The 26,571-nt window shown below is 42.2% G+C and overlaps 2 protein-coding genes across 2 annotated transcripts; one reads left to right on the top strand and one right to left on the bottom strand.

The window, feature by feature from the left end:
* Positions 1 to 5,230: 5,230 nt before the first annotated feature.
* Positions 5,231 to 13,753, top strand: LOC104893562 (heavy metal-associated isoprenylated plant protein 25). Its single transcript, XM_010679681.4, has 3 exons — positions 5,231 to 5,391; positions 5,539 to 5,620; positions 13,374 to 13,753. The coding sequence occupies exons 1-3, from the start codon at positions 5,380 to 5,382 to the stop codon at positions 13,571 to 13,573; spliced, it is 294 nt and encodes a 97-aa protein (XP_010677983.1). The 5' UTR covers positions 5,231 to 5,379; the 3' UTR covers positions 13,574 to 13,753.
* A 5,684-nt stretch (positions 13,754 to 19,437) lies between these two features.
* Positions 19,438 to 23,769, bottom strand: LOC125497729 (uncharacterized). Its single transcript, XM_057394736.1, has 3 exons — positions 22,990 to 23,769; positions 19,994 to 21,490; positions 19,438 to 19,926 (listed from the first exon to the last, which is right to left on the bottom strand). Exons 1-3 carry the CDS (start codon positions 23,767 to 23,769, stop codon positions 19,438 to 19,440), a joined length of 2,766 nt encoding a protein of 921 aa, XP_057250719.1.
* Positions 23,770 to 26,571: the final 2,802 nt, after the last annotated feature.

Here is a 26,571-nt window from a genome sequence, read left to right as displayed (position 1 = left end):
TGAATAGTACCATGACAGATCAATAATATCTCCTTAACTATTAGCAACTGTCTTTTGTATAGGGTGCTAGTTGATGGTGGAATTTCAACAAACACTTTATTCAAAAGTGCACTAGAAGGCATGGGTCTAGATGACAAGGACATGACTCAAAAATCAACTATCCTGGTCGGGTTTAGTGGAGAAACACAACAAACCATTGGTGAGATCATTCTGCCGACGTATGACAAAGGAATCAACCTACAGACCAAGTTCAATGTCCTCGACTGTCCTTCAGCATACAACATCATCCTTGGGACCCCATGAATTCACAAGATGAAGGCGATTCCCTCAACCAACCACTAGAATATCGAATTCCCTACTGAGTGGGGCGTCCACGAAATCAAACGCGAATTGAAAGCAGCTAGGAAATGCTTCAACACATCGCTAAAATTGTTCAAGCCGACGATTTAGCAACTACAGAGTGGATCAGCACCAGATGAGAGCAACAAATTGACGACATCTTGTTAGGTCCTGACCATTTTGATTGTGTCATCTGCATAGGAGTGTCTGTGTCACCCGAACTAAGTGGCCAGATAATCGATTTCTGAAAAACTAATCAAGATCGTTTTGCATGGTCCCATTAAGATATGACGAGTATAAGTCTAGACGTTATTATCATTATGACTTGCTATATCTAGATCGTTTGAGATATACTTTGGATTGCGGTAGATATGTTTGTATTTAGAAAATTCTTATGCCATTAATTAAATGGTTATAAATTTTCCACATCTTGAATCAGTTAAATTAATACTTCTATTAGAGACTTTATGGTTTATACATACTATTTCAATTAAAAGACAATTGACAATATGTGTTTAGCTTTAAGTAGGCATAAATGCGTAATAATCGAGAATGAAAGTAGCTCAGACCACGTGCGTCACTTACAATCCTGGACGTTATAACACATAAGCTGAACATTCGATTGAAATCATGAGCCTCCAAGCAGAAGCGACGAAAGTTTGCACCAAACAAACGAAATAATAGACAAAAAGAAAGCGATGAACGATGTATAAAGATCTTGCTGAAGGCCCCACAGTGGGCGCCAAATTTTTTATGCCGATTTTGTACCAAGTATGCAAAAGGAAAAGGGAACCAACAACGAGATCTATATACTATAGCAATCGATATTAACGAATAAATGAAATACCTAAAGGAAATAAAGCAATAAAAAAACAAACGAATTTTTGACGCGGAAAACACGAATGACGGGAAAAACCGCGAGTAATACTCTTGATCACCAATCCACTAGTAGGCCAACGCCGTCAATTACAATGAGGAATTACAATGGTAATGCCTTCTTCCCTTCGTAACAATGAATAATAATGAGAAAGGAGAAAAATGGTCTAGTGAATGAGAGAATTTATGTGAGCTAGAGAGAGAATATTAGTTAATGGTCACTCCCCCCCCTAAAATAAACTACATATCTCTTATTTATACTTGACCGAAAGAAAATCCTGATTGTTGTTGTAGTACTTCCTTCAAAATAGGGGGCAGCTCTATCTCCTCAACTGCCTCCTTATTTCTCTCTTAATTTGTTAAAGATTGAGTTAACTCCTCCCACCATATGTTCTCTTGTGATAACTGATTCTTTGCACTTGAAATCCAACACGTAAAGTCTAGGGCCCAACAATTGCCCCTAATTGATGACACTTGCTCCACCGCTTGAGGAAGTGGCAGCAATTACATGCCCCAAGACTTCTCCATCTTTTGTATACCTGCACACGCCTCCTCCCCTTATATGACTTCATGTTTGTTCATTTCGGACGTCGTCGTCGTAATTAGAGAACACCATGTTGTCTGCCGCCGTCACTGGTGCTGCGATAACTACTACTGCTGTCATCTTGGATGATGCCAAAATCGTCAAGGTAAGACGGCGTCATGGAAGGTAAGATGGCGTCATGGACTCCAAAAGACGACGTCCATAAGTTCCTTGCTGCTTTTGGAACTCTCGACGATATGCTTCCTGACGGTGCGCTTCCGCTGCTGAGACGGCGACAACTGCTGAATATGCCCCTATTGTAAAGGACAAAGATGTCATGGAGACAAATTAGTTTTCAGTGTTAGTTTTTGTGTATAAAAGTCGTTGCATATCTTTACTGCGTGTTATGCGAATGTATGTTTGTAAGTATGTATGTACGTATGTATATGACTTTTCCATTGTGACTAGAGGTTTTATTATAAAACTAAACGTTGTCATCCATGATATGTCGTCAAGTGTAGGGCCCTTTTGTTTATATGAATGTGTGTACGTATGTGTGTAGGTACCTTTGATGTTTGAAACCACTTGCAGTGTTAATTATTAAGAAGGGCTAATTTGCCTCTTCTAATGAATTGCGTGTGGTGTTTTGTATGTTGTTGTGATTACTTATTAAGGTGTGTGTCCCTTTTTGTATAGTAGTCACGTTGTGTTCACCTGAACGCCGTCGAACCTTGATGCCCCAGCTTAAAACTGTCGCCGTCATAATAAAGGTCGGCATCAACTGTGATGTCGTCGTCGACGCTGATGATGGCGTCAGGTGAATGTGAACATTGTGGTGTTCGATTGTCTCAAAGTTGACTGTCAACTAATCCTCGTCCCCCATGCTTGTCTTCATACAACAAAGGTGAGATGATCGTTGGCTTCCCCCAACGGTCCTACGACGCTCAAGTTAGTATAATATAAAGAAATGACGTTTAAAATACAAAGGAAATAAAATATGTTGAGAACAATATGAAATGAAATAACTCAATTTAACTTGTTTGTTACTTACATGTACTAGCGTCCCTTTTGTTCTCATATATACGATTAAAAGTGATAGAGTTTTAGATGGATGACGTTCCACTTCAGGGACCGTGCTTACCCTCCTTGAAATATGAAATAATTGACGATGTCCAATTGCCAGATGCCGTCGCAATTGTTGACGTCAAAATCACTTTTTGGACGACATCCAATTGCCAGACGCCATCACAATTGTTGACGTCGACATCACTTTTTGGACGACGTCCAATTGCCAGACGCCGTCGCAATTGTTGACGTCGACATCACTTTTTGGACGACGTCCAATTAGGATCGTTTTCCAGTCGTTGGCTTGATGAGTCTGACGGACGCTATGAACTTGTTGTGGACGATCATAAGGCTTTGGACGCCACAAACTTTCTTTGTCTGGCGTCGACTTCCTGCTGTCAACATCATAGAATTCCTTTCTTGACTGCATATCTTCCTCCAACGATCTGGCCGAGGCTTTGGCTCGAGCATCCTCGAACGTTGGACAGAGATACTTGGTAAGCTCTTTTTACAAATCTGAGTCTTCATCCAGTCCCCGTCGGAAAGCTTCAATCGCCGTCTTAACGTCACAATTTGGAATCGACACCTTTTCCCTGTTAAACCTGTGAACAAACTCTTTCAAGGATTCATCAGATTTTTGCGCGATTCTATGTAAGTCACTAGCTTGTTTTTCCATCTTACGATTGCTAGCAAACTGTAAATTAAAAATATTAATCAATTGAGCAAAGGAAGAGATAGTGTCGTTGCCAAGGTGGATGAACCACTGCAGGGCTGGTCCAATCAACGTCGATCTGAATCCTTTACACATGCATGCCTCGCGCATGCTACGAGGAATTGAGATGGTGATCATCTTGTTTGTATTGGGCGACGTGGTCATTTGAATCTGTAGTGCGTCGCACATCTTCATGGTGGGACGGAGAACGCTTTGGAACCTCGACATGGCAATAAATTCAGCAAAAGGTGAGTCCGCATAGCTGTTTGGCGTCGCTTTCTCCATAGGCGAGGACGCCGGGATTCTGGCGATCATGTCTTCTAGTCGCTGAAGACGCTGCTCGATGTCGGCGTCATGCTCGATGACGGCGTCATGCTTGATGTCGGCGTTAGGCATTTTGGAGATGTCGCCTATGTTGCGGCACTTAGAGCCTTTGGACTTTTGAGCAAATTTCAGGCTTTGGTTCTCCATGCATGATGCAACATAGCTATTCTACAATTCCGCCATAGCAGCCTTGACGCGGTTGAGTTCATTTATGACTTCTTGAGTGATTACCCAATCTCCTGCCATTGCAAACACAGAAAAAAGAGAAGGCACAAACGAAATAATAGACAAAAAGAAAGCGATGAACAATGTATAGAGATCTTGCGTGCTGAAGGCCCCACGGTGGGCGCCAAATTGTTTATGTCGATTTTGTACCAAGTACGCAAAAGGAAAAGGGAACCAACAACGAGATCTATATACTATAGCAATCGATATTATTAACGAATAAATGAAATACGTAAAGGAAATATAGCAATAAAAAGACAAACGAATTTTTGACGCAGAAAACCCGAATGACGGGAAAAACCGCGAGTGATACTCTTGATCACCAATCCACTAGTAGGCCGACGCCGTCAATTACAATGAGGAATTACAATGCTAATGCCTTCTTCCCTTCGTAACAATGAATAATAATGAGAAAGGAGAAAAATGGTCTAGTCAATGAGAGAGTTTATGTGAGCTAGAGAGAGAATATTAGTTAATGGTCACTCCCCCCTAAAATAAACTACATATTTCTTATTTATACTTGACTGAAAGAAAATCCTGATTGTTGTTGTAGTGCTTCTTTCAAAACAGGGGGCAGCTCTATCTCCTCAACTGCCTCCTTATTTCTCTCATAATTTGTTAAAGATTGAGTCAACTCCTCCCACCATATGTTCTCTTGTGATAACTGATTCTTTGCACTTGAAATCCAACACGTAAATTCTAGGGCCCAACAAATAGCATTTGATATCAGATAGCAAATGGTGTTAGAACTTGCATTACATGCCAAGGGTGAACTAAAAACAATTGCAATATCGAGTTTGTTAGTATGCGTGTTTATATGAATTATTTATACTTTGAAAATAAATTATTTTCAGGTTATTAAAATATGTGAGAACTTATAAATCACGCAATTTTCTTGATGTGTATGTGGAGGATTATAATACTATCATCCTAACTTCAAATTCCTGGGTCCGAATGTTAAATTACTATATATTGATTGCTTACAAAATGCTTCTATTTCCGAACGTAGAGACATCATGGTGGCCTAATTGCATAGGAACAAGGCTGGAAATTCTGCTTAAAGTTAAGAATGCTCTCCCCCTAGTAAGCTAGGATCCAAAGAGAACCAGATTCTCTTTTTTTTTTTTTGTACAAAAGTATGTCTTTAGAGAACAAGTGAACCAAGCTTGTTAACCCTACGTGTTTATTATGCTTAGCTTGTCAATGAATAATCACAATAATGTCACTTTAGTTTATTCTACTTTTAGCCTGTTAATTACAAAATTTGCTCTCTGCATTCTTAGGCTTTTACTATCATTTGATTCTTGCTTGCTTCATGAAAGAGAAGGTAATCTGATTAATCTCCTTAGATTTTTTCCCTTCATATTTCAATTATATGGAGTTTAGTAGTTATTGACTTATTGTTCCCTAATAAATTGTTTTATAAGATAGTTATTAATTCTTTTAATTGATTGAAGCTGTTTGATGTGAGCAGTACTTTTGCATGATCTTGAGGATCAAAATTGATTGCAATGGTTGCTATAGGAAAGTCAAAGAAGCACTTCTTAATATTCGTGGTAAGCATAGTTTATTTTCATGTTGTGGCTGAATTTTATATTTGTATTATTTATATGACATTTAGTGTAGAATAATTTCATGTCAATGATATTTAATATGGTGGCTTTGGTTTAGTCATCCTAAATTCCTAACTAGAGACGAATGACGACCATTAGGTCTCTCTAGTTCTTAATCCCGAGCAATGCACGTAAAGTTATTTGTATAATTCTTTTTTAAAATGGTTTAATTTGGAAATTGATTTGAAATGATATAAGATGTCTTTAACAATGCATTTTTATTGGTGATAAAAAATAATATGATTTGTATAAAATAGCTAGGATGACTTCATGACAAGCTATAATTCCTAACTATTATCTATAAGTTATAGCAAGGATTTTGGGAACAAGTTTGGAGAAAATAGAGAAGGGTTTTGAAAAGAGTGTAAGAATTGTGAGTGTTTGTATGTGTTATGACTTATCTCTATTAAGTAAGAGAAAGGGAGGAGGATGGTGTCCTCTTCTAAAAATACTAAATTATCTTTGATGATCTAATTAATAAAATGAAAAATATTACAAACAAAAACAATTTAAGAACTCTTTCTCATTTCAAGTTGTCATTCTAAACACGTTAAAAATGACATATGCATCAAATACTTCAATCAAAAATTTAGATATACAAAATATCTTGACCATTAAAAAAAGGTATATGACGTTCACCTGAAAAGTATGAAACACTCACTACATTTGATACTCTTTCATTCAGTCGAAACAACTCATTATTCATGCTCAAAATTCATTCACAAAAAATAATATTAAAAACCAATTACAACTTTGTTAGTTTTTTACATTATTGAATTAATATATCTAAATTCATCTATTTATTAATCGTTCACATGTTAAGTTTGATCATAAATATAACACAAATATAGTATATACTACCTCTGTTTCCTAAAGATCTTCTTTGTTACTGTTCCTACAGATACCAAGGGAGGATCCATTTGTATGGGGTATGGGGTATGGGGTGGGTAAAGTAGGAGAGAGAAAGGGTTTAAGAATAAACAAATAAAAAGGGGTTAAAGTAGGAGAGTGAAAGGGAATAAAATTGAACTAATAATATAATGGTGGTCCATATGATACGGACATGAGAAGGTAAATAGGGAAAAAAATCCAAATAAGGAATAAATTAAAAGAGGGAAGATCTTTTGGAAACGCACTTAAACGGAAAGAGGGAAGATATTTAGGAAACCGAGGGAGTAATAAAATAACAAGTTTTAAAATAAACGCACATATTGCATACATATAAAGCTAGTAATACTATAGATTATAAGTTTCTCCTCAATGACTAAAGATAAAAAGTCGAATTAGGCGCTCGCGGACACAAAGTCCATACCAAAAGAATCTCCATTATATAAGCCAAGAGAGGAGGTGTGGTGTACCCATTTGAAATGACTAGAATACCCTCTATTAAATTAAAACAACATTTTTTAATAATAAATTAAAAATGAGAATGAATACAACTTGCCATATGGAATAAGTCAAAAGTGGAATATGCAATTACCATGAATAACTTGACTAGATTGACACAATCAATTCACCAAATTAATTAGAATCTTCAATTAGAAAAAGTTAGTGATATATCCTGACAACATAATACTTCATATTTACAAAGTTCAAACAGTATAGTTTATTAATATTACAATCGTTAAAGAACTATACTAAAGCCACTAACAAAAATTATTAAATCTTGACCAAATTTTTCTAACAATTAAAAATCAGCCACCTTTAGTTCAAAAATACAATAACTTCTACAAAAAAAGCCTCAATAATTTAAGTCACTAACAAAATAATTTTAGTTTTAAAAATTATATGCCTATTCGTACATCGACGCACACATCGCGTGCATATAAAGCTAGTACTATTATATAGAAATGACTTATAAAGCGTAAGTGCATGAACATATCAATCATGTTGATTTTAGCAAATACAAAGTCCATACCAAAATCTCTATTATATAAGCCAAGGGGGAGCTATGGTATCTTCCAATGAAATGTCTTTTTTATCCTTAGCTTAATATATATACTTAATTGGATTTTTAGATTTTATACAATTATATCCTTTCTTAATTTAAAGATGGTTCAAAAAATTCAAATAAACTAAATAAGCATTAACAAAGTAACTTGACATAATAAGAAAAATGGTTACTCAATAAAAGAAAATTACAAATTTATTTTGACTACAAAACTTTACATCTAAATATTTATCTCAATTTCTAAAAACTTTATAGATTACAGTCGTTTGTATAACAATAATTATAAATCACACTTCTATAATTATATTTTGATGAAATTTACTAAGAATAGACCCAAACAATCGACGCACGGATCGCGTGCATAGAAAACTAGTAATACTATATACTTCCTCCGTTTTTAAATAGAGTGTGCATTTTTTTGGGCACAAGTATTAAGAATAAACCATATATAGGACCTTACTTGTATTAAATCATAATTGAATATAGAAGTTGGTACACTTTTTATGAATTGTTTATTAAGAAATGAGAATGTGAGCTATATGGGGAAGTTAGTGATATTACAAAAATAAAGCAAAATAATATTTTAGTTGGTGGACCCATACCAAATAAGGAAACGGATAATCTATTTGGGACAAACATAAATGGAAAAATGGACACTCTATTTAGGGACGAAGGGAGTATTATGTTAAAAAAAATCTAATAAAGCGAAAGTTCATGAACATATGTATCATTTTGGTTTTTGTTTGAAGAATATAAAATCTATGGCTTTTTCATTAAATATTCTCGAGTTTTCATGAAATTCACCACATGCTCTCTAACTTTTGAACATTCACCAAATATCCCCGACTTTTATAAAAGTATCACAACATGCAATTTTGACTAAAGAAGTTAAGACTTGTGTCAATTATTAGGCTCTAATTAGCCCATAAACCTTAATTAATCCTAATTAGCTCAATAAATAACTCTAATTAGCCCTTCTTCCATAACTTACTTACCTCTTCTTTCTCTCTCCACCAAGCCCCTTCCCCTTTCACCACCTTAACCACCTTGAGAACCACTGCCTACCCAGATCAGAAAACCATCCGCCACCATCACCAAACCCGAAAACACCCGCCCACCACCCTAACACCATCCCCACCACCCAAATACCCACCCTAAATTATTTCTTCAGTATCAAGATCATGTGTCACACACTCCAACACCTCAACAACAAAAAAAAAAACTAAATCTTCTGAAATAATCTCAATAAAACAAAGGAGAGAGAAAAACTATTAGAGTAAATTTAGAATGCTGCAATCTACTTATAGATACAAGGATCACTCAACATTTTGAGGTTTAAGAATATCAATCTTTGGAACACATGAAAAATTCTCCAGCCACAATATAAATCCTCATTTGCTAAACGGCGTCCTGTTTTTTCCTAGTAACGCCATACAAAAATACAAGGGCCTTTCCTTCTCTTTCCCCTCCATTCCATCACTCATTTCTTTACATTCCCCCTCCATTCCCTCTCTCTCTCATCCCTTCCATTTCCTCCATTGAAGGACTACGAGATTTAAATAAATTTCGACAAGTTCACGTTTTCCAATGACTTCATGTTTTCTTTACCATCTCGTTATATTACGAGAAAATGCTAATATGATTTAAATTTTTTTGAATGAAATTGGTAAAATGTTTTAAACATGGCACTTCGAAAAACGTAGCACGCGAGTCGGGGTTCAAGGGGCGAAACACCCTAGTTGGGGGGTTCGGGGGCAACGCCCCCGAAACTTACGATACATAGGGTTTAGTGTAATTATTTTTTGTCTCAGTCTCTATTTTGGTCCATTTTATCTAGCTATATTAGAATATATCAGAATAGAGTAAAGTTTACCATAAATTGACTTTAAAATGCCGAAAAAATACCTAGGCGCCTAAAATAGGCCCCAACCACAGGAACAAGCGCCTAAAATAGGCGCCTGTACCTGTGGTTGCTTGCCTATTTTTGGCGCCTGTAGTTGTGGTTGGGCGCCTATTTTAGGCGCCTGACCACAGGTTCGGGCGCCTGTTTTAGGCGGCTAGCCACTTTTTCGGCATTTTCAATTTTCAGCATTTTCAAATTTCGGAAATGTTGCATGTACTGTAAACGGAAAGGTCGCCGGAGAAGTTGTTGGAGGAGTGGCGGCGTGATGATGTCACTCAACCTCCTTCAATATGTGATGAGAGAGAGTGAGCGGAAAATTGGCCGAAAAAGTGGCCAGAGAAGTGGTCGGAGAAGTCCTTGGATGATGAGATAGTAGGAGGAAGTATGAGAGTGGGAGAGTGAAAGAGAGTGGGAATGTATGAGAGTGGGAGAGTGAAAGAAAGTGAGGAAATGTATATAAGTATATATACATAAGAAGTATTTATACAGAGCATATTAGTAGGAAAAAGGTGGACGACATTTATTAAAATCTTATAAATTCGATTCTCAAATTCAATTATCAGAATAATGGAAGCAAAAACCAATTAGAACCAAGAGTGTGAAATAACAACAATGTGAACTTGATAAAGATAATAGAGAGTGCAGAGATAAAGTACCTCGCCGATGGCGACAATGAAGCCAGGGCGTTAGTGAGAGTCGATGCAGCATATAGCCGTTGCATAGTGTCCTTTCAACTGCCTTGAACTCCGTGAAGCCTCTCCAAGGGTGCAGTCCGCTTACTATTGAAGAGAGCGAAATGCGCAATGTTGGATTTGGGGTTGGTGGAGGGTGGTTTTTGGGAGTGTATGTCGAGTATTTTTGGGTTTGGTGGTAGTGGTGGTAATAGTGGCAGATGTTTTCGAGTTGACAATTGTTGTTGGGGTGAGCTTCTGGGCGCGAGGGGGATTGGTAGAGAGATAAATAAGAGGGGAGTGTATTATAGAAGAAGGGTTGATTAGATAAGATACTTAAGGTTATTGAGCTAATTAGTGTTAATTAAGGTTTAGGGGCTAATCACTAACGTAAGTCTGATTTAGTTACTCAAAAGGGCATGCTGTAAATTTTTTATAAAAGTTCCAAAAATTGAAAGATAGATGGTGAATTTAGTGAAAATTTGGGGCATTTGATGAAAAAACCGTTAAATCTATCTTCTATATCTTTTAGCTTGCAACAAAAGTTAATCTCTACAAATCCTATATTGCTTTATTATTTACATTTTTAATTAAGTGGAATAGTTGGAAGATGACTTTAATAAATAAACATATACTTCCTCCGTTTTTTTATAGATGCTACATTTTCCTTAAATGGAAATGTCATAATAGATGCTACATACCATAAATGGATTCCTTTTCACCATAAAAATCTTAAAATACTATTAAAAAGTTGGTGGTTCCCCACCTTCTCTTTTAAAATACTCATACTTTTTCCTTAACAAATGGATTTTTATTCAAAAAGTGGTGGTCCCCTACTTTCTCTCTCTATCTTTTTTAAAAACCCCCCACTTTCTCTATGTAGCAAGAATAAAAATACAGAGAAAGTAAATAAGAACAAAATCTACACTGACATAACTCAATTTATTTGGTTGGTAGATTATCTGCTTTTGATAGACTATTATAAATAATTGTTGATGATGAGTTGAGTTTCACAATATATTTAATTTTATTAATTAGTAGTAGGTAAACTATGCATTTGATAATCTAAATTTTGTCCTGCTGATACACCATAAGCAAATAAATGAACAAATATACCAAAAAGGTTAAGTTACTCAAGTTTCTCCATCTTTGGATCTATACCGTGTTTTGAAAAACAAAGAGAAAACAAATAAAAGTTGATGGTGATGAAAATAGAAGATACTCCATCGAGTCTTTAGTTACTTGCTACATTGTTATGGAAACGAATATGAAGGAAAGGAGAAAAAGTGTTTTGGGGCCATAAATATGTGGAAATATGACAAATATTTGGGAGTTATAAGTAAGATGATGATAAAAAAATAAACGAGAATATTATATTGATACTTTTTGACAAAGCTATGATTATCAAATAAAGAAGCGTGACAGTAAAATGATATTTTCGTCCATGGAACATGTAGCAAGTAAAAAAGAAAGAAGAAATATAATGTATAGCAAGAGAGGGACACACGTTTTTTAGTTTTATACTCCCTCTGTCCCAGTTTATAGTGGTTGTTTCTCATTTTGCATGAGAAGTAAGAAAACTATTATTAGCTTTATATATTTCTAGCACTTGTATTGGAAAGATAAGTATCTGCATTGAAAATTACAAATATTGTATATGACTATAACTTTTTATGTGAAAAATGTTAATAAATTTTCAGTGTGGGCCATGTGACGACAAATATTTATGTAAAACTAAGGACAAAGGAGGAATTAAAATTATTTAATGAGTGAATTTAAGGAATAAATACCATTTCACAAATATAATCATGAGAAACAAAAATATTTTGGTACACCCAAAATATAGTACAAGCATTGTGACTTGGGATGGAGGGAATATATAAAACAAAGTAGTTGTCAACAAAAAAATTGTAAAAATAAGGTAGTTTGGGACAATAATTTTTTTATAAGGTAATTTTTCGCAAAAACTTGAAAATTAAAGATAGTTTGGTGAAAAAATCTAAATAAAATCATAAATGATAATATCTCTAACCCTTGTCCAGAGTCCCTAGTAGTTAACTTAGTATCTCTGGAGTATCTAGTAGTTGACTTAATATCTCGAGTCTTGTATTTTTCAATTTACATTTTATGATAGACTTTCAAGATGGATGTAACTTTTTTTATGGAATTGATGTAATGAGTTTAATTTTTCAAAATTTAATCATGAAAAAATATTGTGAATCTAACATGGGGAAAATTAATATAATATTCGAATTGGATTGGACTCATTCAAACTCAAGAAAAAAGTTTTGGACGAGACTATACTGTACTTAAAATAAGTTTAGATTGTACTTGAAACCAATTTCTCGAATACAAACAGCTTTGGACTGGATTTAAATTTGGCACGGTCTAATCCAATCCAACCAAAATACACCCCTACCATCTCTCCTCTTTTAGTAATAATGTATCCTTAAATAAATAGAAACAATAATCTCTATTATATAAGTCAAGGGAGGAGGTGTGGTGTCCTCTTTTGAAGTGACTATTACCCTCTAATAATTTAAAGCAATATTTTTATTTTTATGAAAAGTTGAAAAATGGGAATCAATGAAACTTGCCATATGAGTAGGTCAAAAATGGAATATGCAATACCATTAATAATTTGAAAAACTAGATTGACACAATCAATTCCGAAATCAATTAGAATTTTCCACCAAAAAAAAGTTAGCAATATATCGTGATAACATAATATTTTATATTTACAAAGTTCAAACAATATGGTTTATTAACATTTATAATTGTTAAAGAACTATACTAAAGTCACTGAAAAGAAAATTATTAAATTATCGATCAAATTTTACAGTGACGGTATTGAACAATTAAAATCATTCACCTTTAATTTAAAAAGATAAAAACATGATCTACGGAAGAACCTCAATAATTTACATCACTATCTAAATAATTTTAGATAAAAAAACATGTCTATTTATATATAACTATATAAGATTGTCCACGCACACATCGCGTGCATATGCAACTAGTGATGAAATGTTGTATCTGAAATATGTAGATTTCTTTTTTCTAATCTCGTTTGATTTAACTTTCTTTTCCTCCAATTTAATACAAGTAACAGAGATTTTTAAAATGAACTCTTTACATTATGTTAATTTGTTTGCTTTGTTTATTTTGAAGAACTAGAATCTCATATCATAGAGAAAAGATCGAGTAGGGTGATTGTATTCGGAATATTTACCCCTCAAGATGTTGCAATCAAGATCAGAAAGAAAACAAATCGAAGGGTGGAAATATTGGAAATTCAGCAGCTTAGCCCCAACTATCCAGAAAATTATCAAGATCAAGGATATCTGATGATAGCTACCAATGATAAATAGAACCAGATTCATAGATACGAATTTACAGTATGGTAATGGCACCTCTGCCTCAGGTTTAGGAAATTTAAGATTGTATGGTATGTAATTTTGAAGACAATGTTAGCCACAAGCCCACATTGTTCACTCTATATTCATGAAAGTGGCAAATTTCCCCATGAGGTTTTCATTTGTTTTCTATAATGTATATAGCTCCTTACTCGGATCCATATAAATTAGTATTTCTAATTAATTCATGCATATAGCTAAAAAAATATTTTTATTTAGCAAAACTAGTAATGACTTTGGGGTTTAATTGCACATAGGACGAGAGTGGTGGAAATTAATATGCTCCAAATATTAGGTTATAGCTAAATTCACAATTATTAAGAATCTTATTTAACACTCAAGTATTTACATGATACAATTGCGTTCGAAAAACTTAGGTAATGTAGTAATTGCAAAGCAATCTCCTTCCCTCAACTATTAAAAGCTATGTCAAATGTAAAAATACTAAACTTTTCGTTCCATAATATAGTGCTTATATTAATGAGCATTCACACTTATTAGGGGGCAATTATTTATTATCCCTAAAACTATGTTGAAAAGGTAGACTTTATATGTAGATGTTTTTTTTTGGATTGGTTCATGTTTCTGTCTAGAAATTAAGGGTGCTAATTCCTTTGCTTAGGGAATACCGGGTCAGATCTGAATGTCCTGAGTCCAAAGTCCGTACGCCGGAATCCTGCAAAAGTAATGGTTAGACTGCCCCGGAGGTGGTTCCGGGATCGCTCTAGTTAGTGATTAAGCTAGAGAGATAAAGTCTAGAGAGAGATGATCTGGTTTGTTAGGTAAGAATTCAATACCTTCTCATTGATGAGGGGGTTGGGTATTTATAGTGCTTTGGAAATCCCAGCTGTAGGCCAGCTGGAATGCACTGACAGCTGGAAAACCTTGCCATAGGTGGGCCCCCTGAGGGCTTAAGGCTTCGCTGGGCTTGAATGATCTCTGGCTGGCTTAACCTTGGAAATAAGCCCAAACAATTAACCCCACGCCAGGAATGGGAAGTATCGAGGCCTTGCTGAAGCGTCTCCCGTTCGTGGCGGAACCTAGTTGGCCCTGAGGCAAGATCGACCTGATCCTACAAGAAGAGAGCGAGCCGACCCGGTCTCCTTGAGAGAGGGGAGGCGTGTGCCGACCCGGTCTCCTTGAGGAGAGGGGAGCACATGCCGTCCCGGTCTCATAGAGGAGATGGGAGGCGTGTGCCGTCCCAGTCTCCTTGAGGAGAGGGGAGCACATGCCGACCCGGTCTCCTAGAGGAGAGGGGAGGCGTGCGCCGACCCGGTCTCCTTGAGGAGAGGGGAGCACATGCCGACCAGGTCTACTAGAGGAGGGGGGAGGCGTGTGCCGACCCGGTCTCCTTGAGGAGAGGGGAGCACATGCCGACCCGGTCTACTAAAGGAGAGGGGAGGCGTTGGCTGACCCGGTCTCCCTAAGGAAAGGGGAGGCAAGTGCCGACCCGGTATCCTTGAGGAGAGGGGGGGTACCGACCCGGTCTTCTCTGAAGAGGGGAGGGCATGCGCCGACCCGGTCTCCTTAAGGAGAGGGGGGAGCATGCCGACCCGGTTTCCATGAGGAGAGGGGGGAGCGTGCCGACCTGGTCTCCACTAGAAGAAGAGGCGTGAAAAACACAAAGTTTTACCGGCATGGCTCGGATAGGGGCCAATGAGTCCCATGCCTGTCCGAGCCAGTGTCCTTTCTTGCTAAGCCAATTCGTTGGACGCGGCTCGGATGAGGGGCCAATGAGCCCCATGCTGGTCCGAGCCGGTGCCTTCTCTCGCTAAGTCAATCTGGGACTTAAGAGACTGACTCAACCAAAGAGGAGAGCCTCCTTGGGCGAGTTGGTTGGACGCGGCTGGATGAGGGGCCAATGAGCCCATGCTTGTCCGAGCCGGTGCCTTCTCTCGCTAAGTCAATCTGGGACTTAGGAGACTGACTCAACCAAAGAGGAGAGCCTCCTTGGGCCGAGTTGGTTGGACGCGGCTCGGATGAGGGCCAATGAGCCCCATGCTTGTCCGAGCCGGTGCCTTCTCTCGCTAAGTCAATCTGGGACTTAGGAGACTGACTCAACCAAAGAGGAGAGCCTCCTTGGGCCGAGTTGGTTGGACGCGGCTCGGATGAGGGGCCAATGAGCCCCATGCTTGTCCGAGCCGGTGCCTTCTCTCGCTAAGTCAATCTGGGACTTAGGAGACTGACTCAACCAAAGAGGAGAGCCTCCTTGGGCCGAGTTGGTTGGACGCGGCTCGGATGAGGGGCCAATGAGCCCCATGCTTGTCCGAGCCGGTGCCGGGAACTTTTAGGGGTGCTGGCAAAAGTGACCGAGCTGGGATCTGAGCTATGAACTTGAGCTGGTGAACTTAATGGGAATTGAGCTGACGAACTTTACTGAAACCTTGGAACTTGAGATGCCACGTGGCAATCATGGATTATTGGGGTGCTAGAAAACATGGTGGCGATTCAACTTCCGGTGATTCATAGCACTTTGTGACCCTTCGCATTCTTTGGAGCTGTATCTTTTGGATTGTTTTGGGCCATCTGGGAGGCCCATTAAGAGGGCGAAAACGCAGGTCCCGGTCCATATTTCGACGCGGGACACGGAAATCGAGGATTTTTGCCTATAAGTAGGGAGAGAGGGGAGAGATTTTATCACTTTTACAATTCTCTCTCTCTCTCTAAACTTGAGTTTTCTGCTCTCTCTCTACTTCAAAGCTCTTTCTCTCTCTAAGTCCGGGCTTCACTTTATTCGTCCGACCAGGTACGCTTTTGTTTTGTTTTTTCACTAAGTTTTTTCTCTTTCATTTAATAAAATCGGCCGACCCCCTCTTGTTGATAAATAATGGGGAGCTCGTCCGAGTCAGTGACACCTCCTCCCTCACCTCCTTATAATTTAGCCGAGGAAGTGAGGGGTATGGGAATGGTATTGGTGTCAACTTTAATAAGTTGCCCGGATCCCTCGGCTGTGCCTGAGGCGCTTTCCCTCCCGAGTACTCCTTCGCAAGCCGAGGAGGAGGATGCCGAGGGTGCCATCCCTCTACCCTGGGAGGTGTCCCTGGCCTATCCCTCTTCGAGGAGTTACTTAGACAAGTATTTGTCTGATGGTGTAGTTAGGATAACTATGCCGGGAGAAGAAGGCGAGCTTCGACGTCCGGGGCGTTCGTGTATCCTGAAATAGACCCCAAGGCGGACCGGGAGCGAAGTTTCCTCTGCCCTCATTAATAAAGGCTTTGCTAGAAGATGCCCGAGGCCAAGCAGCCAAATTTCAAATAAAGGACCCTATTTGCTGGTCCGACCCGATGCTAGCCATACTATTTTGACTCCTCCACCGGTGACTGCCTTTTATTACAAAGCCATGGAAATGGGCTTGAGGTTCCCGCTGACCCAGTTCGAAGAGGATTGCTGAACGCTATAATTTGTCCTGGGTCAGCTTTCCCGAACTCCTGGGGCGTGAGCTTGGTCCAGGTGATCTGTGACCTTATTGGTGTTAGGCCGACCCTCACTCTCTGGCGCCATATGTACAAGCTGTGCGAGATGCCGGCAGGGGATCATGGTCCTGGTTGGTGGTGCTTCCAGGCTCGGCGGGGCTACCGAACGGTCCTTGACCTTCCCACTTCCCAAAAAGGGTTCCGCCGAGGATTTGCTTTTGTTTATCACGGAGGAGAGTGGGGTATCCCCACCGTACCTCCATCGGCCGACCCAAACCATTGCTTGAACTTCAAGGTGCCCGAGCTATCCGATGAGGAGGTTGTGGCTGCTATTTATATGCAATTGGAGGCCAAGATAGTAGATGGCGGCGAAGTCTTTGTAGCGGGGAACTGGCTCCCGAGCTGCAAACTTTTTAAGAACGAGCACTTCCTTGCGGCGTTCGGTCTGAGCCCGGCCTTTCCTAAGGGTAATTCGGCAAAAGGGGGTCCGGTTGACTTGTTTTTATTGCTTTATTTGTTATATCTTTCTAACTGTCTTTTTCCTTTTGTAGAAGCTTCTCTAGCATTCATTAAGGAAACCGACCAAGAAATGGCTGAACGACTGACTTCCGCTGCTTTGAAAGCTGCTAGAATAAAGGCCGAGATGAAGGCCAACTAAATCAACAAACCCTCCAAGCCAAAGGTATGCACTCTTTCCATCCGACTTAGTTCGGGCTTACATTTCATAATCTCACCAACTTTTGGCTTTTTCTAGGACCCGTCCAACCCTAAGCCGAAGAAGCATAAGGAACGGGACGAGGTGAGGGTCGAGCTGACCGAGAAGGCTTTGGCAAGGCCCGGCCGAAAGGAGGCTTCCGCGAAGAAGGCAGGAAGGAGCCTTCTGTCGAGGTAAACAGTCCTCGACCACTTCCGGAGAGGGTGACACTCATGTCTTGGTTCACCCCTCGGATTTTGAACCGGTCCGGAGTCCGGGGTATGTACCGGCGTCCTCCAACCCTTCCTTGGCTGAGCAGACTCTGTCCGAGGCGCCAGTCCCCTTCACTCAGATGTCCAAGACGGACAAGAAGCGAAGGATTTCTGATGCCTTGGAGATCCTATGTACCCAGACCGACCGAGATCATATCAACGCGGTCAATGGGAGGAACGAGTCGAGCGAGCTTTTTCGCTCCTGGATGGACATAAGTAAATTTATTTTACTTTGCCTATTACTTTGCCTTTTATCTCTCAGCTTCCACCTTCTGACTAGCTTCCATCTTGCAGTTTCTTATCCGGATGACCAAGGTGGCCGAGGACCGGCTTGCTTTGGTTCAAGAGGTCAGGGCTGAAGGATGCGGCTCGGACGCACTTGACAAGCTCATCAACGAGGAGGTAAGCGCTTGGCCGAGCTGAAGCTGGACGAGGCTGAGAGAAATCCGAAAGGGCGAGGAGGCCTGGCAAAGGAGCAGGAGGAGGAAGGTGGAGAGGGCCAACTTATCAACGGCCAAAGGCAATGCTGAATCGGCTAAGGCTGCCGCTGAGGCCAAAATGACTCGGATCCAAGGCGACTTGGACAAGGTTAAATTTAAGCTAGCCACGGCCGAGGCTCAGCTGAAGGAAGCCCAGGCGGCGGTCTCTCCGTTCCTCAGGAGGAATGGTTCACGGCTGGCAGGCCTCTGATGCCTGTACTGATTTTGTGCCGACGTGGGCCAATCCTCCCACAAGATGGGTGAAGACGAGGCACTATCCAAGCTCAGGGTCGCCCTTGCCGACTCCTGCCCTTCAGCGGACTGGAACTCGGTCTGGTCCCGCTACCGAGCTGTTGAAGCTGAGGCAACCGTGATTCGAGCCAAGATGGCCGAGGAGGCGAGCTCGGATGATGAAGATGATGATGACGATGAGGAAGCTGCCGAAGAAGGCGGAAGCACCGAGTCGCCTCAGCCAAGATCGCTGCAGCAGCTGCTGAGCAACCTGCGGCCGACCCCTCCACCCAGCTGCCTTAGGATTTTTCTTTCTCTTCTTAGCTTACTTAGCTAGTGGCCTCTCCGATGGAGTTATTTGTAATTTTGGGCCTTTTGTTTTTTTGCTTTCATCCATGTATTTTTGCAAACTTTTGGTTGTGTTTTGCAACTTCATTAATGAATACAACTGCTATTTTGCAATTTCACTTGTCATTTGCCATACAATTTATTTTTTGTTAATATCGCAATTTATAGTGGACTGGTTAAGTCTTGTTTGCAATATTTTCAAAATGGACTGGTTAAGTCTTTTCACTTCTTGGGCAAAAACCCGACTTGATACATAGACTGGTAAAGTCCGAGTTGTTACATTCGAACATAATAGGCAAATCCGACCAGGTAGCGCCGGTTGTAAATATGCCCCTATTGCAAGTAACAAAAAGAAATTACACATAGTATTTTTTGAGATTATCTAGGTTCCAAGGTCGAGCCAGGGGACCCCTTCGGGAGATTCGAGCCGGAATGTCCCTGGCTTGAGGACCTCTGAACCTTTAAGGGCCATCCCAATTTCCCCCAACTTCCCTTTGAGATGGGAGAGTCCGGTGGCTTCCACTTTTCGGACGACCCAATCACCAAGGCTATCGGCCTGGGCTTCACTGCCTGTTAAAATGCCTTGTGATCTTCTGCTTGTACCGGATGGCTTGCAGTAACGCATTGCCTCGAGTTTCAGGCAAAGGTCTAAGTTGATGGGTTTCTCCTCTTCGTTCTTGTCGAACTCGTAGAATGTCATTCGAGGAGAAGGAATCCCCACCTCGACCGGAAGGACGGCTTCGCTGCCATAGACCAATCCGAAAGGGGAGTGCCCCGTAGCCTCTTTCACTGTTGTTCGGGCCGACCAAAGGACTCCGGGTAGGTCGTCTACCCATGCCCCTTTAGCTGCGTCAAGGGATTTCTTGATTCCCTTCAGGACAATTTTATTGGCCGATTCGGCTTGCCCATTGGTTTGAGGACGGGAGACGGCGGAAAACCTTGTTTGAATGCCGAACCGGGCGAATAATCTCGGGTCGGCCCGCTGTTGAATTGTCGCCATTGTCCGACACCAGGGCTCTTGGAATTCCGAACCGGGTGATGATATTCCTCCAGATGAACAGCTGGACTTGCTTGTCAGTAATTGACGCCAGCGGTTCGGCTTCTGTCCACTTGGTGAAGTAGTCGATGGCCACAATCAGGAACTTCCTTTGCCCCGATGCCGGGGGGAATGGTCCGAGCAGGTCCATGCCCCACTTGTCGAAGGGTAGTACTGCTTGAATGGTGGTGAGGGGAGTAGTAGCAGCTCTGGGTATGTCCGAGTGGATCTGGCAAGATGGGCATCGTCGGGCCAGATCCGAGGCATCGGCCTTCAAGGTGGGCCAATAATACCCAGCCCTCAAGGCTTTTCCGGCTATTGTTTTGCCCCCTTGGTGGCTACCGCACGCCCCTTGGTGTATTTCCCGGAGGACATAGTTTCCTTCCTCGGGGGTTACACACTTGAGAAGGGGAAGAGTGAAAGACTTTTTGTAGAGCTGACCGTCGTGCCAAAGGAACCAACCAGATTTATGCTTGACCCGGTCGGCTTCCTTAGGGTCGTTCGGTAAGGTCCCGTCACGCAAGTACTCCACAATTTCATTCATCCAGCCCGAACGGTTGAGGACCAGCTGTTCTTTGGCATTTATGCTGGGCTCCCTCAACACTTCCCAAGTTATGGTTCTAGGGGCCGACCCTTCAGCAGAACTGGCCATCCGAGCGAGTGCATCAGCCTGATGATTTTCCGAGCGAGGGATATGGGTAATCCGGAATCCGGACAACCGTCCAATGACTGCTCGAGCTTTAGCCAAATACATTCTCATGTTATCCTCCTTGGCCTCGTATTCTCCTGAAACCTGACCCACAATGAGCTGTGAGTCGGATTTTGCTACGATTGAAGTTGCTCCGGCCAGGATGCAAAGTTGTATTCCGAGGATAAGGGCTTCATACTCGGCTTCGTTGTTAGATCCAAGAAACTCAAACTTAACAGCGTACTCAATTTTATCCCCGACCGGTGGTATGATGACCAGCCCGACTCCACAACCATTCTTCGTGGAGGATCCATCGACCAGCAACTCCCATTCTTCCTGTGAGCCGACCGGGGGTCTGGTGGCGCACTCGGTGATGAAATCAGCAAGGGCTTGGGCTTTGATCGCCCTTCGGGGCTCAAATTCTAGCCCAAAATCCGCTAGCTGATCCGCCCAATCGGTCATCCGACTCGAGTGGTTCCTACTTTCAATGATCTTCCGGAGTGGCTGTCCGGTTAGGACTTTGATGGGGTGCTCTTGAAAGTAGGGCTTGAGCTTCCGTCTTGCCATTACTAAGGCAAAGACCATCTTCTCGACATCACTGTACTTCGCCTCAGCCCCTCTATAAGCATGGCTGATGAAGTAAACAGGATGTTGCTTTCCTTCTCGCTCGGCTATCAGGACTGCGCTAAGGGCGTAGTCCGAGACAGCCAACTATATGAACAAAGGTTCCCCCGGCAAGGGGGAGATCAGTTTAGGCAGGGTTGCCAAGTGATTCTTGAGGGAGGTGAAGGCTTGCTCGGCTTTGTCGTCCCATGCGAACTATTTTCGCTTCAAGGCTTTGAAGAACGACAAGCTCTTATCAGCCGACCTGGAAAGGAAGCGACCGAGCGCGGCTAGGCAGCCGGCTAGGCGATGTACTTCCCGGACGTTCCGAGGAGATTTCATCTCTAGGACCGCTTTGATCTTGTCCGGGTTGGCTTCGATTCCTCTCTCATCCACTAGAAATCCGAGGCACTTTCCCCCCTTAACTCCGAAGACACATTTTTTGGGGTTTAGCATCATTCGGTACTTTCTCAGGGTGCTCAACGTTTCTTTCAGATCTGCTGGGTGATCCGACTGAGCCTTGCTTTTGACTATCATATTGTCAACATACACTTCAATGTTCCGATCCAATTGATCGTTGAAGATTTTGTTGACGGTTCGTTGATATGTAGCCCCTGCATTTTTCACGCCGAACGACATCATCTTATAGCAGTAGACACCCTGAGGGGTGATGAATGCCGTATGAACCCTGTCCTTCTCGGCCATGGGAATTTGATGATAGCCAACATTTGCGTCCATGAAGCTGAGAAGGGCATGCCCTGCCGTTGAATCGACCAGCCTATCGATTTTTGGCAAGGGTGATTGTCTTTTAGGCAGGCTTTATTTAAGTCCGTGAAATCGACGCACATTCGCCATTCCCCGCTCGGTTTTTTGACTAATACCACGTTGGCCAGCCACACCGAGTACTGACATTCTTCAATAAAACCTGCCTCGAGCAGCTTCTTGACCTCCGCGGCTGCTGCGACATTTCTTTCAGGACCCTGGTGCCTGAGTTTTTGTTTAATCGGTCTGAACCCCTCTTTGATGTTAAGCTCGTGGCACATGATTTTCGGGTCGAGACCAGGCATTTCCGTGGCCTCGTAGGCGAAGACATCTTGGTACTCCATGAGCACTTGGATGATATCTTGCCTTGTTTGAGGGTCCATGGCCTTGCCTACCCTGACAGTCCGACCGGGGTCCTGGCCGATTGCGACCTCTTCGTCATCCTCGGCTGGCTGAGGGCGTTCATACTGTTTGGGGTTATCAGTTATATATATCCCGAGGTCGGTTGAGGGCTGACCTTCTTCATACTTTCTCTTTTTCGAGTCCTTTTGGACGTCGTTATTCGAGTCCTTTTGGACGTCGTTATTTTTGAGGCTATTCACATAGCACTCTCTTGCTGTTTGCTGATCACCTTGAATCTTTCCCACCTTTCCGTCATCAGTTTCGAACTGCATGAGGAGTTGATAGGTAGATATGGCGGCCTTAGCCTTGTTCAGCGTGGGTCTCCCCATTATTATGTTGTATGGTAGAGGGATGTCGACCACCAAGAAGTCGACTGGTAGGCTTCTCCCCTTGCCTTTTTCACCCATCCGAGTGGGTAATTTTATTGACCCGTCCGGGTGTACAGAGTTGACCCCGAAGCCTATGAGCGGCTGATTCAAGGGGGTTACATCCCGCTCGGTGTATTGCAGCTTCCTGAGGCACTCGAGGGTGATGATGTCAGCGGATGACCGGCTATCAACCAAAACCCTCTTTACCCGGGTGTTTGCCACCTTGAGTTCGATGACCAATGGGTCGTCATGTGGCGTATGCAACGTCCGACTGGGCTCCCCAAAGGTCATAACCGGGCAGCTGGGACGGGGCAGCTGGACATCGAGCACCTGATGCTTAAGGTTTCGGAGGTGGGCCTTGCGTGCTCGGCCGGTCAGGCCTCCTGATGCGAATCCTCCTGCTATGACACCGATGAACCCTTCGGTGTCTCCGCTATTTGACTGACCCACTTTTTGCTTCCCTTTCTCCTCGGCGGAGTGCTTTAGGTAGTGGTTTAGCTTCCCTTGGTCGGCTAGACCGTCCAAGGATTTTTTAAGCTCTCTGCAGTCTTTGGTGGTGTGTCCACACTCCTTGTGGTAATCGCACCATAAGCTCTTGTCTCTCCGAGACGATGATGTCCGAATGGGTGCTGGCCTGGGAAGCCAATTTTTGTTCCGAATGTCAAAATAGATCTCTTTCCGGTTTTTATTGAACCGAGGGTCGTTGCCGTTATCGGTGAGCCGGTCCCCACGGCCCCCCGTTCTCTGATGCTTAGGCTGACCCATGTGACCCCCTTCATCTTTTCTCTTCTTGGTCCCTTCATCCGAGTAACGACAGATGTTTGTCGCTTGAATGAACCTCTGGGCTCTGGCCATGGCTTCCGAGTAGGTCTTCACCTCATTCTCGGCCAGCGACCATCTGAGCCGACCCGGCTGGAGTCAGGACATGAGGGCTGCGAAAGCTACCGCATCCTGTAAGTCGGTGATTTTGAGGGACTCCTCATTGAACCTCTTGATGTAGTCCGATAGAGGTTCATTCTTGTCTTGCTTCACCCCCATGAGATGAAGGCTGGTTTTTCTTTGCCTCTTTCCAGCTACAAACTGGTGGATGAAGAGGTGTTCAAGTATGGCGAAGTCAGTGATGACCCCCGCCGGGAGTTCTTGGAACCAATTGAGGGCCAGACGTTTGAGGGTGGTGGGGAAGAAACGACACCATGTGGCCTCACAACTTGTCTGAACACTCATATGAGCCTTGTAGCTAGCCATATGATCATCTGGGTCAGTTAGGCCCGTGAATGGCTCGATCAAGGGAGTTTTAATTTTTCCCGGGGTTGGGGTCCCTAGGATTTCCTGACTGAAGGGGATCAGGAACTTGAGCCCTCCTCCAGTCAGCCTAGGAGGCTGAGAATGAGCCGAGTCCCCTTGACCATCTCGGTCATTTGCCTTCTTCTTGAGGAACTCCCGGGCGTCATAGCCTTAGCTGAGGCGCTTCTTGTTAAGAAAATCTCGGGCGTCTTGGGGTTTCCGACCCGCGCCGCCTCTCGGGGACTTAGATACGTGGGTCTCCGCGTGCTGACGGGCCGACCCCTGTCGTGCAGATTTCTCTTTCTCCCGACGACTTGGGTCTCTCGTATCGGATCGTGGCCGGCTAGGCTGCTGATCCCGATTAGAACGAGAGTGGTCATCCCTTTGGTCCTTTGAGAGCGGACCACAGTGCGCTCTCTGTGCTCATGTTGGTTGAGCGGGAGGAGCTGGTGCTGTCTCTGCTGGAGCATGGCCATCATGTCCATCATGCCTTTTTGAAAGGTTTCTTGGAGCTGAGCAGTAATAAGGGCAATGTCGGCCGCAAAGAGTGGTTGGGGCTCGACATTCTGAATTTGCTGAGAGGCGGATTGGGGGTCCAAAGTTTGAACGGTGGGTGACCTCCGACCCGGAGAGGGGGTCTGCTCAGCCTCCCTATTATGCGCGGGTGAGTGGCCTCTCTCCGGCCGAGGGACTGGGGGTTCCCTATTATGTGCGGGCGAGTGGCCTCTCTCCGGCCGAGGGACTTGGTCAGAGGCTTGCTTGCCGAGTGTTTTTGGTTGGTGCCATTGTCAACGCGCGTTCGAAGCTGAGTAGCTGAAGGGGTAAATCTTAATGAGTGGTGGCGAAGTAACTTTTCGTACTATCCCCACAGACGGCGCCAAACTGTTTCTGTCTAGAAATTAAGGGTGTTAATTCCTTTGCTTAGGGAATACCGGGTCAGATCTGAATGTCCTGAGTCCAAAGTCCGTACGCCGGAATCCTGCAAAAGTAATGGTTAGACTGCCCCGGAGGTGGTTCCGGGATCGCCTCTCCAACGCTCAAGTCAGTGATTAAGCTAGAGAGATAAAGTCTAGAGAGAGATGCTCTGGTTTGTTAGGTAAGAATTCAATACCTTCTCATTGATGAGGGGGTTGGGTATTTATAGTGCTTTGGAAATCCCAGCTGTAGGCCAGCTGGAATGCACTGACAGTTGGAAAACCTTGCCATAGGTGGGCCCCCTGAGGGCTTAAGGCTTCGCTGGGCTTGAATGATCTCTGGCTGGCTTAACCTTGGAAATAAGCCCAAACAGTTCACATAATGACACAAAAGCGGGTGCTATTGCTTGGGAAAGGTTATGTAACTCAAAAAAGACAGGATGGCTTGATTTTAGAAAAACCTGAAAGTGGTATATAGCTGCAGTTAGCAAGTTAGCTTGAATGGTGGCTCAAAAAAAGATAACTTATAGATGAAGTGGGTGAATAAAATATATATTAAGGAAGTAAGATGGGGGTCCTATGTAGCGCCCAGTAGTGCTAACTAGGCTTGGAAGTATGTTTGCCAAACTAAGACTATAATGAATGAATCAAAAAACACTACAAATACCTACTATATGATGATAGGCAAGCTCCATGGAGTGCATGTCTGAAACAAATACACTCAACTTGTATGTGTGTGTTGATGGCATCTGCTTGCTCTGTCAACAACAATCTGAAACAATACAACACCTTCTATTTGAGTGTAGATTGAGTGAGCAGTGGATCTCATCTATAATGCACTAACTTGGTATAATATGGAAGAAGAGAGGGATCATTTAGATGTCTAGGTGGCTGAAGAATAGATATAGAAGTAGCAAGCTAAGGATAGAAAGATGGTGGCTATGGATGCTATTGCTGCAACAATTTACATGATTTGGAGAAAAAGAAATCTTGCCTACTGGGATCAAGTCATTATGATTGTAGATAAAACTGTACAGGAAATCAAATATATAGTAAAGTATAGAATAATACAGATAGTACAAAGGTGAAAAGAAGAAGATAGGAGATAGATTGATGATCTATACATGCTGGGTCTGTCCGGCTTTGTTTGTGAATGCTAGGCCTGTCTAGCATGTTCGGCTATATTGGGTTTGTTTGGGCTAATATAATTAATTAAATTCCAAAAAGAAAAAATATAGTGCTTACCTTCTATTTTGGTTGTACCAAAAATATTTTTCCTACTTCATGTTTTACTAATTTATCTAGATTAAATTATCCTCAACTTTTACACAAACTTTCTAAAATATTCATACCTTTCTTTCAAAATGTGTGCTCTATTTATCGATTTCTACCAATCCAAGGAAAATTTATTGTTTCTTGAATTTTTTTCAGAAAAAAGAAAATAAAGACGTAATTCCAA

This window comes from Beta vulgaris, chromosome 5 (genome assembly GCF_026745355.1).
Source record: "Beta vulgaris subsp. vulgaris cultivar EL10 chromosome 5, EL10.2, whole genome shotgun sequence".
Lineage (NCBI taxonomy): Eukaryota > Viridiplantae > Streptophyta > Magnoliopsida > Caryophyllales > Amaranthaceae > Beta > Beta vulgaris.
This window is presented reverse-complemented; position numbering and strand designations above follow the sequence as displayed.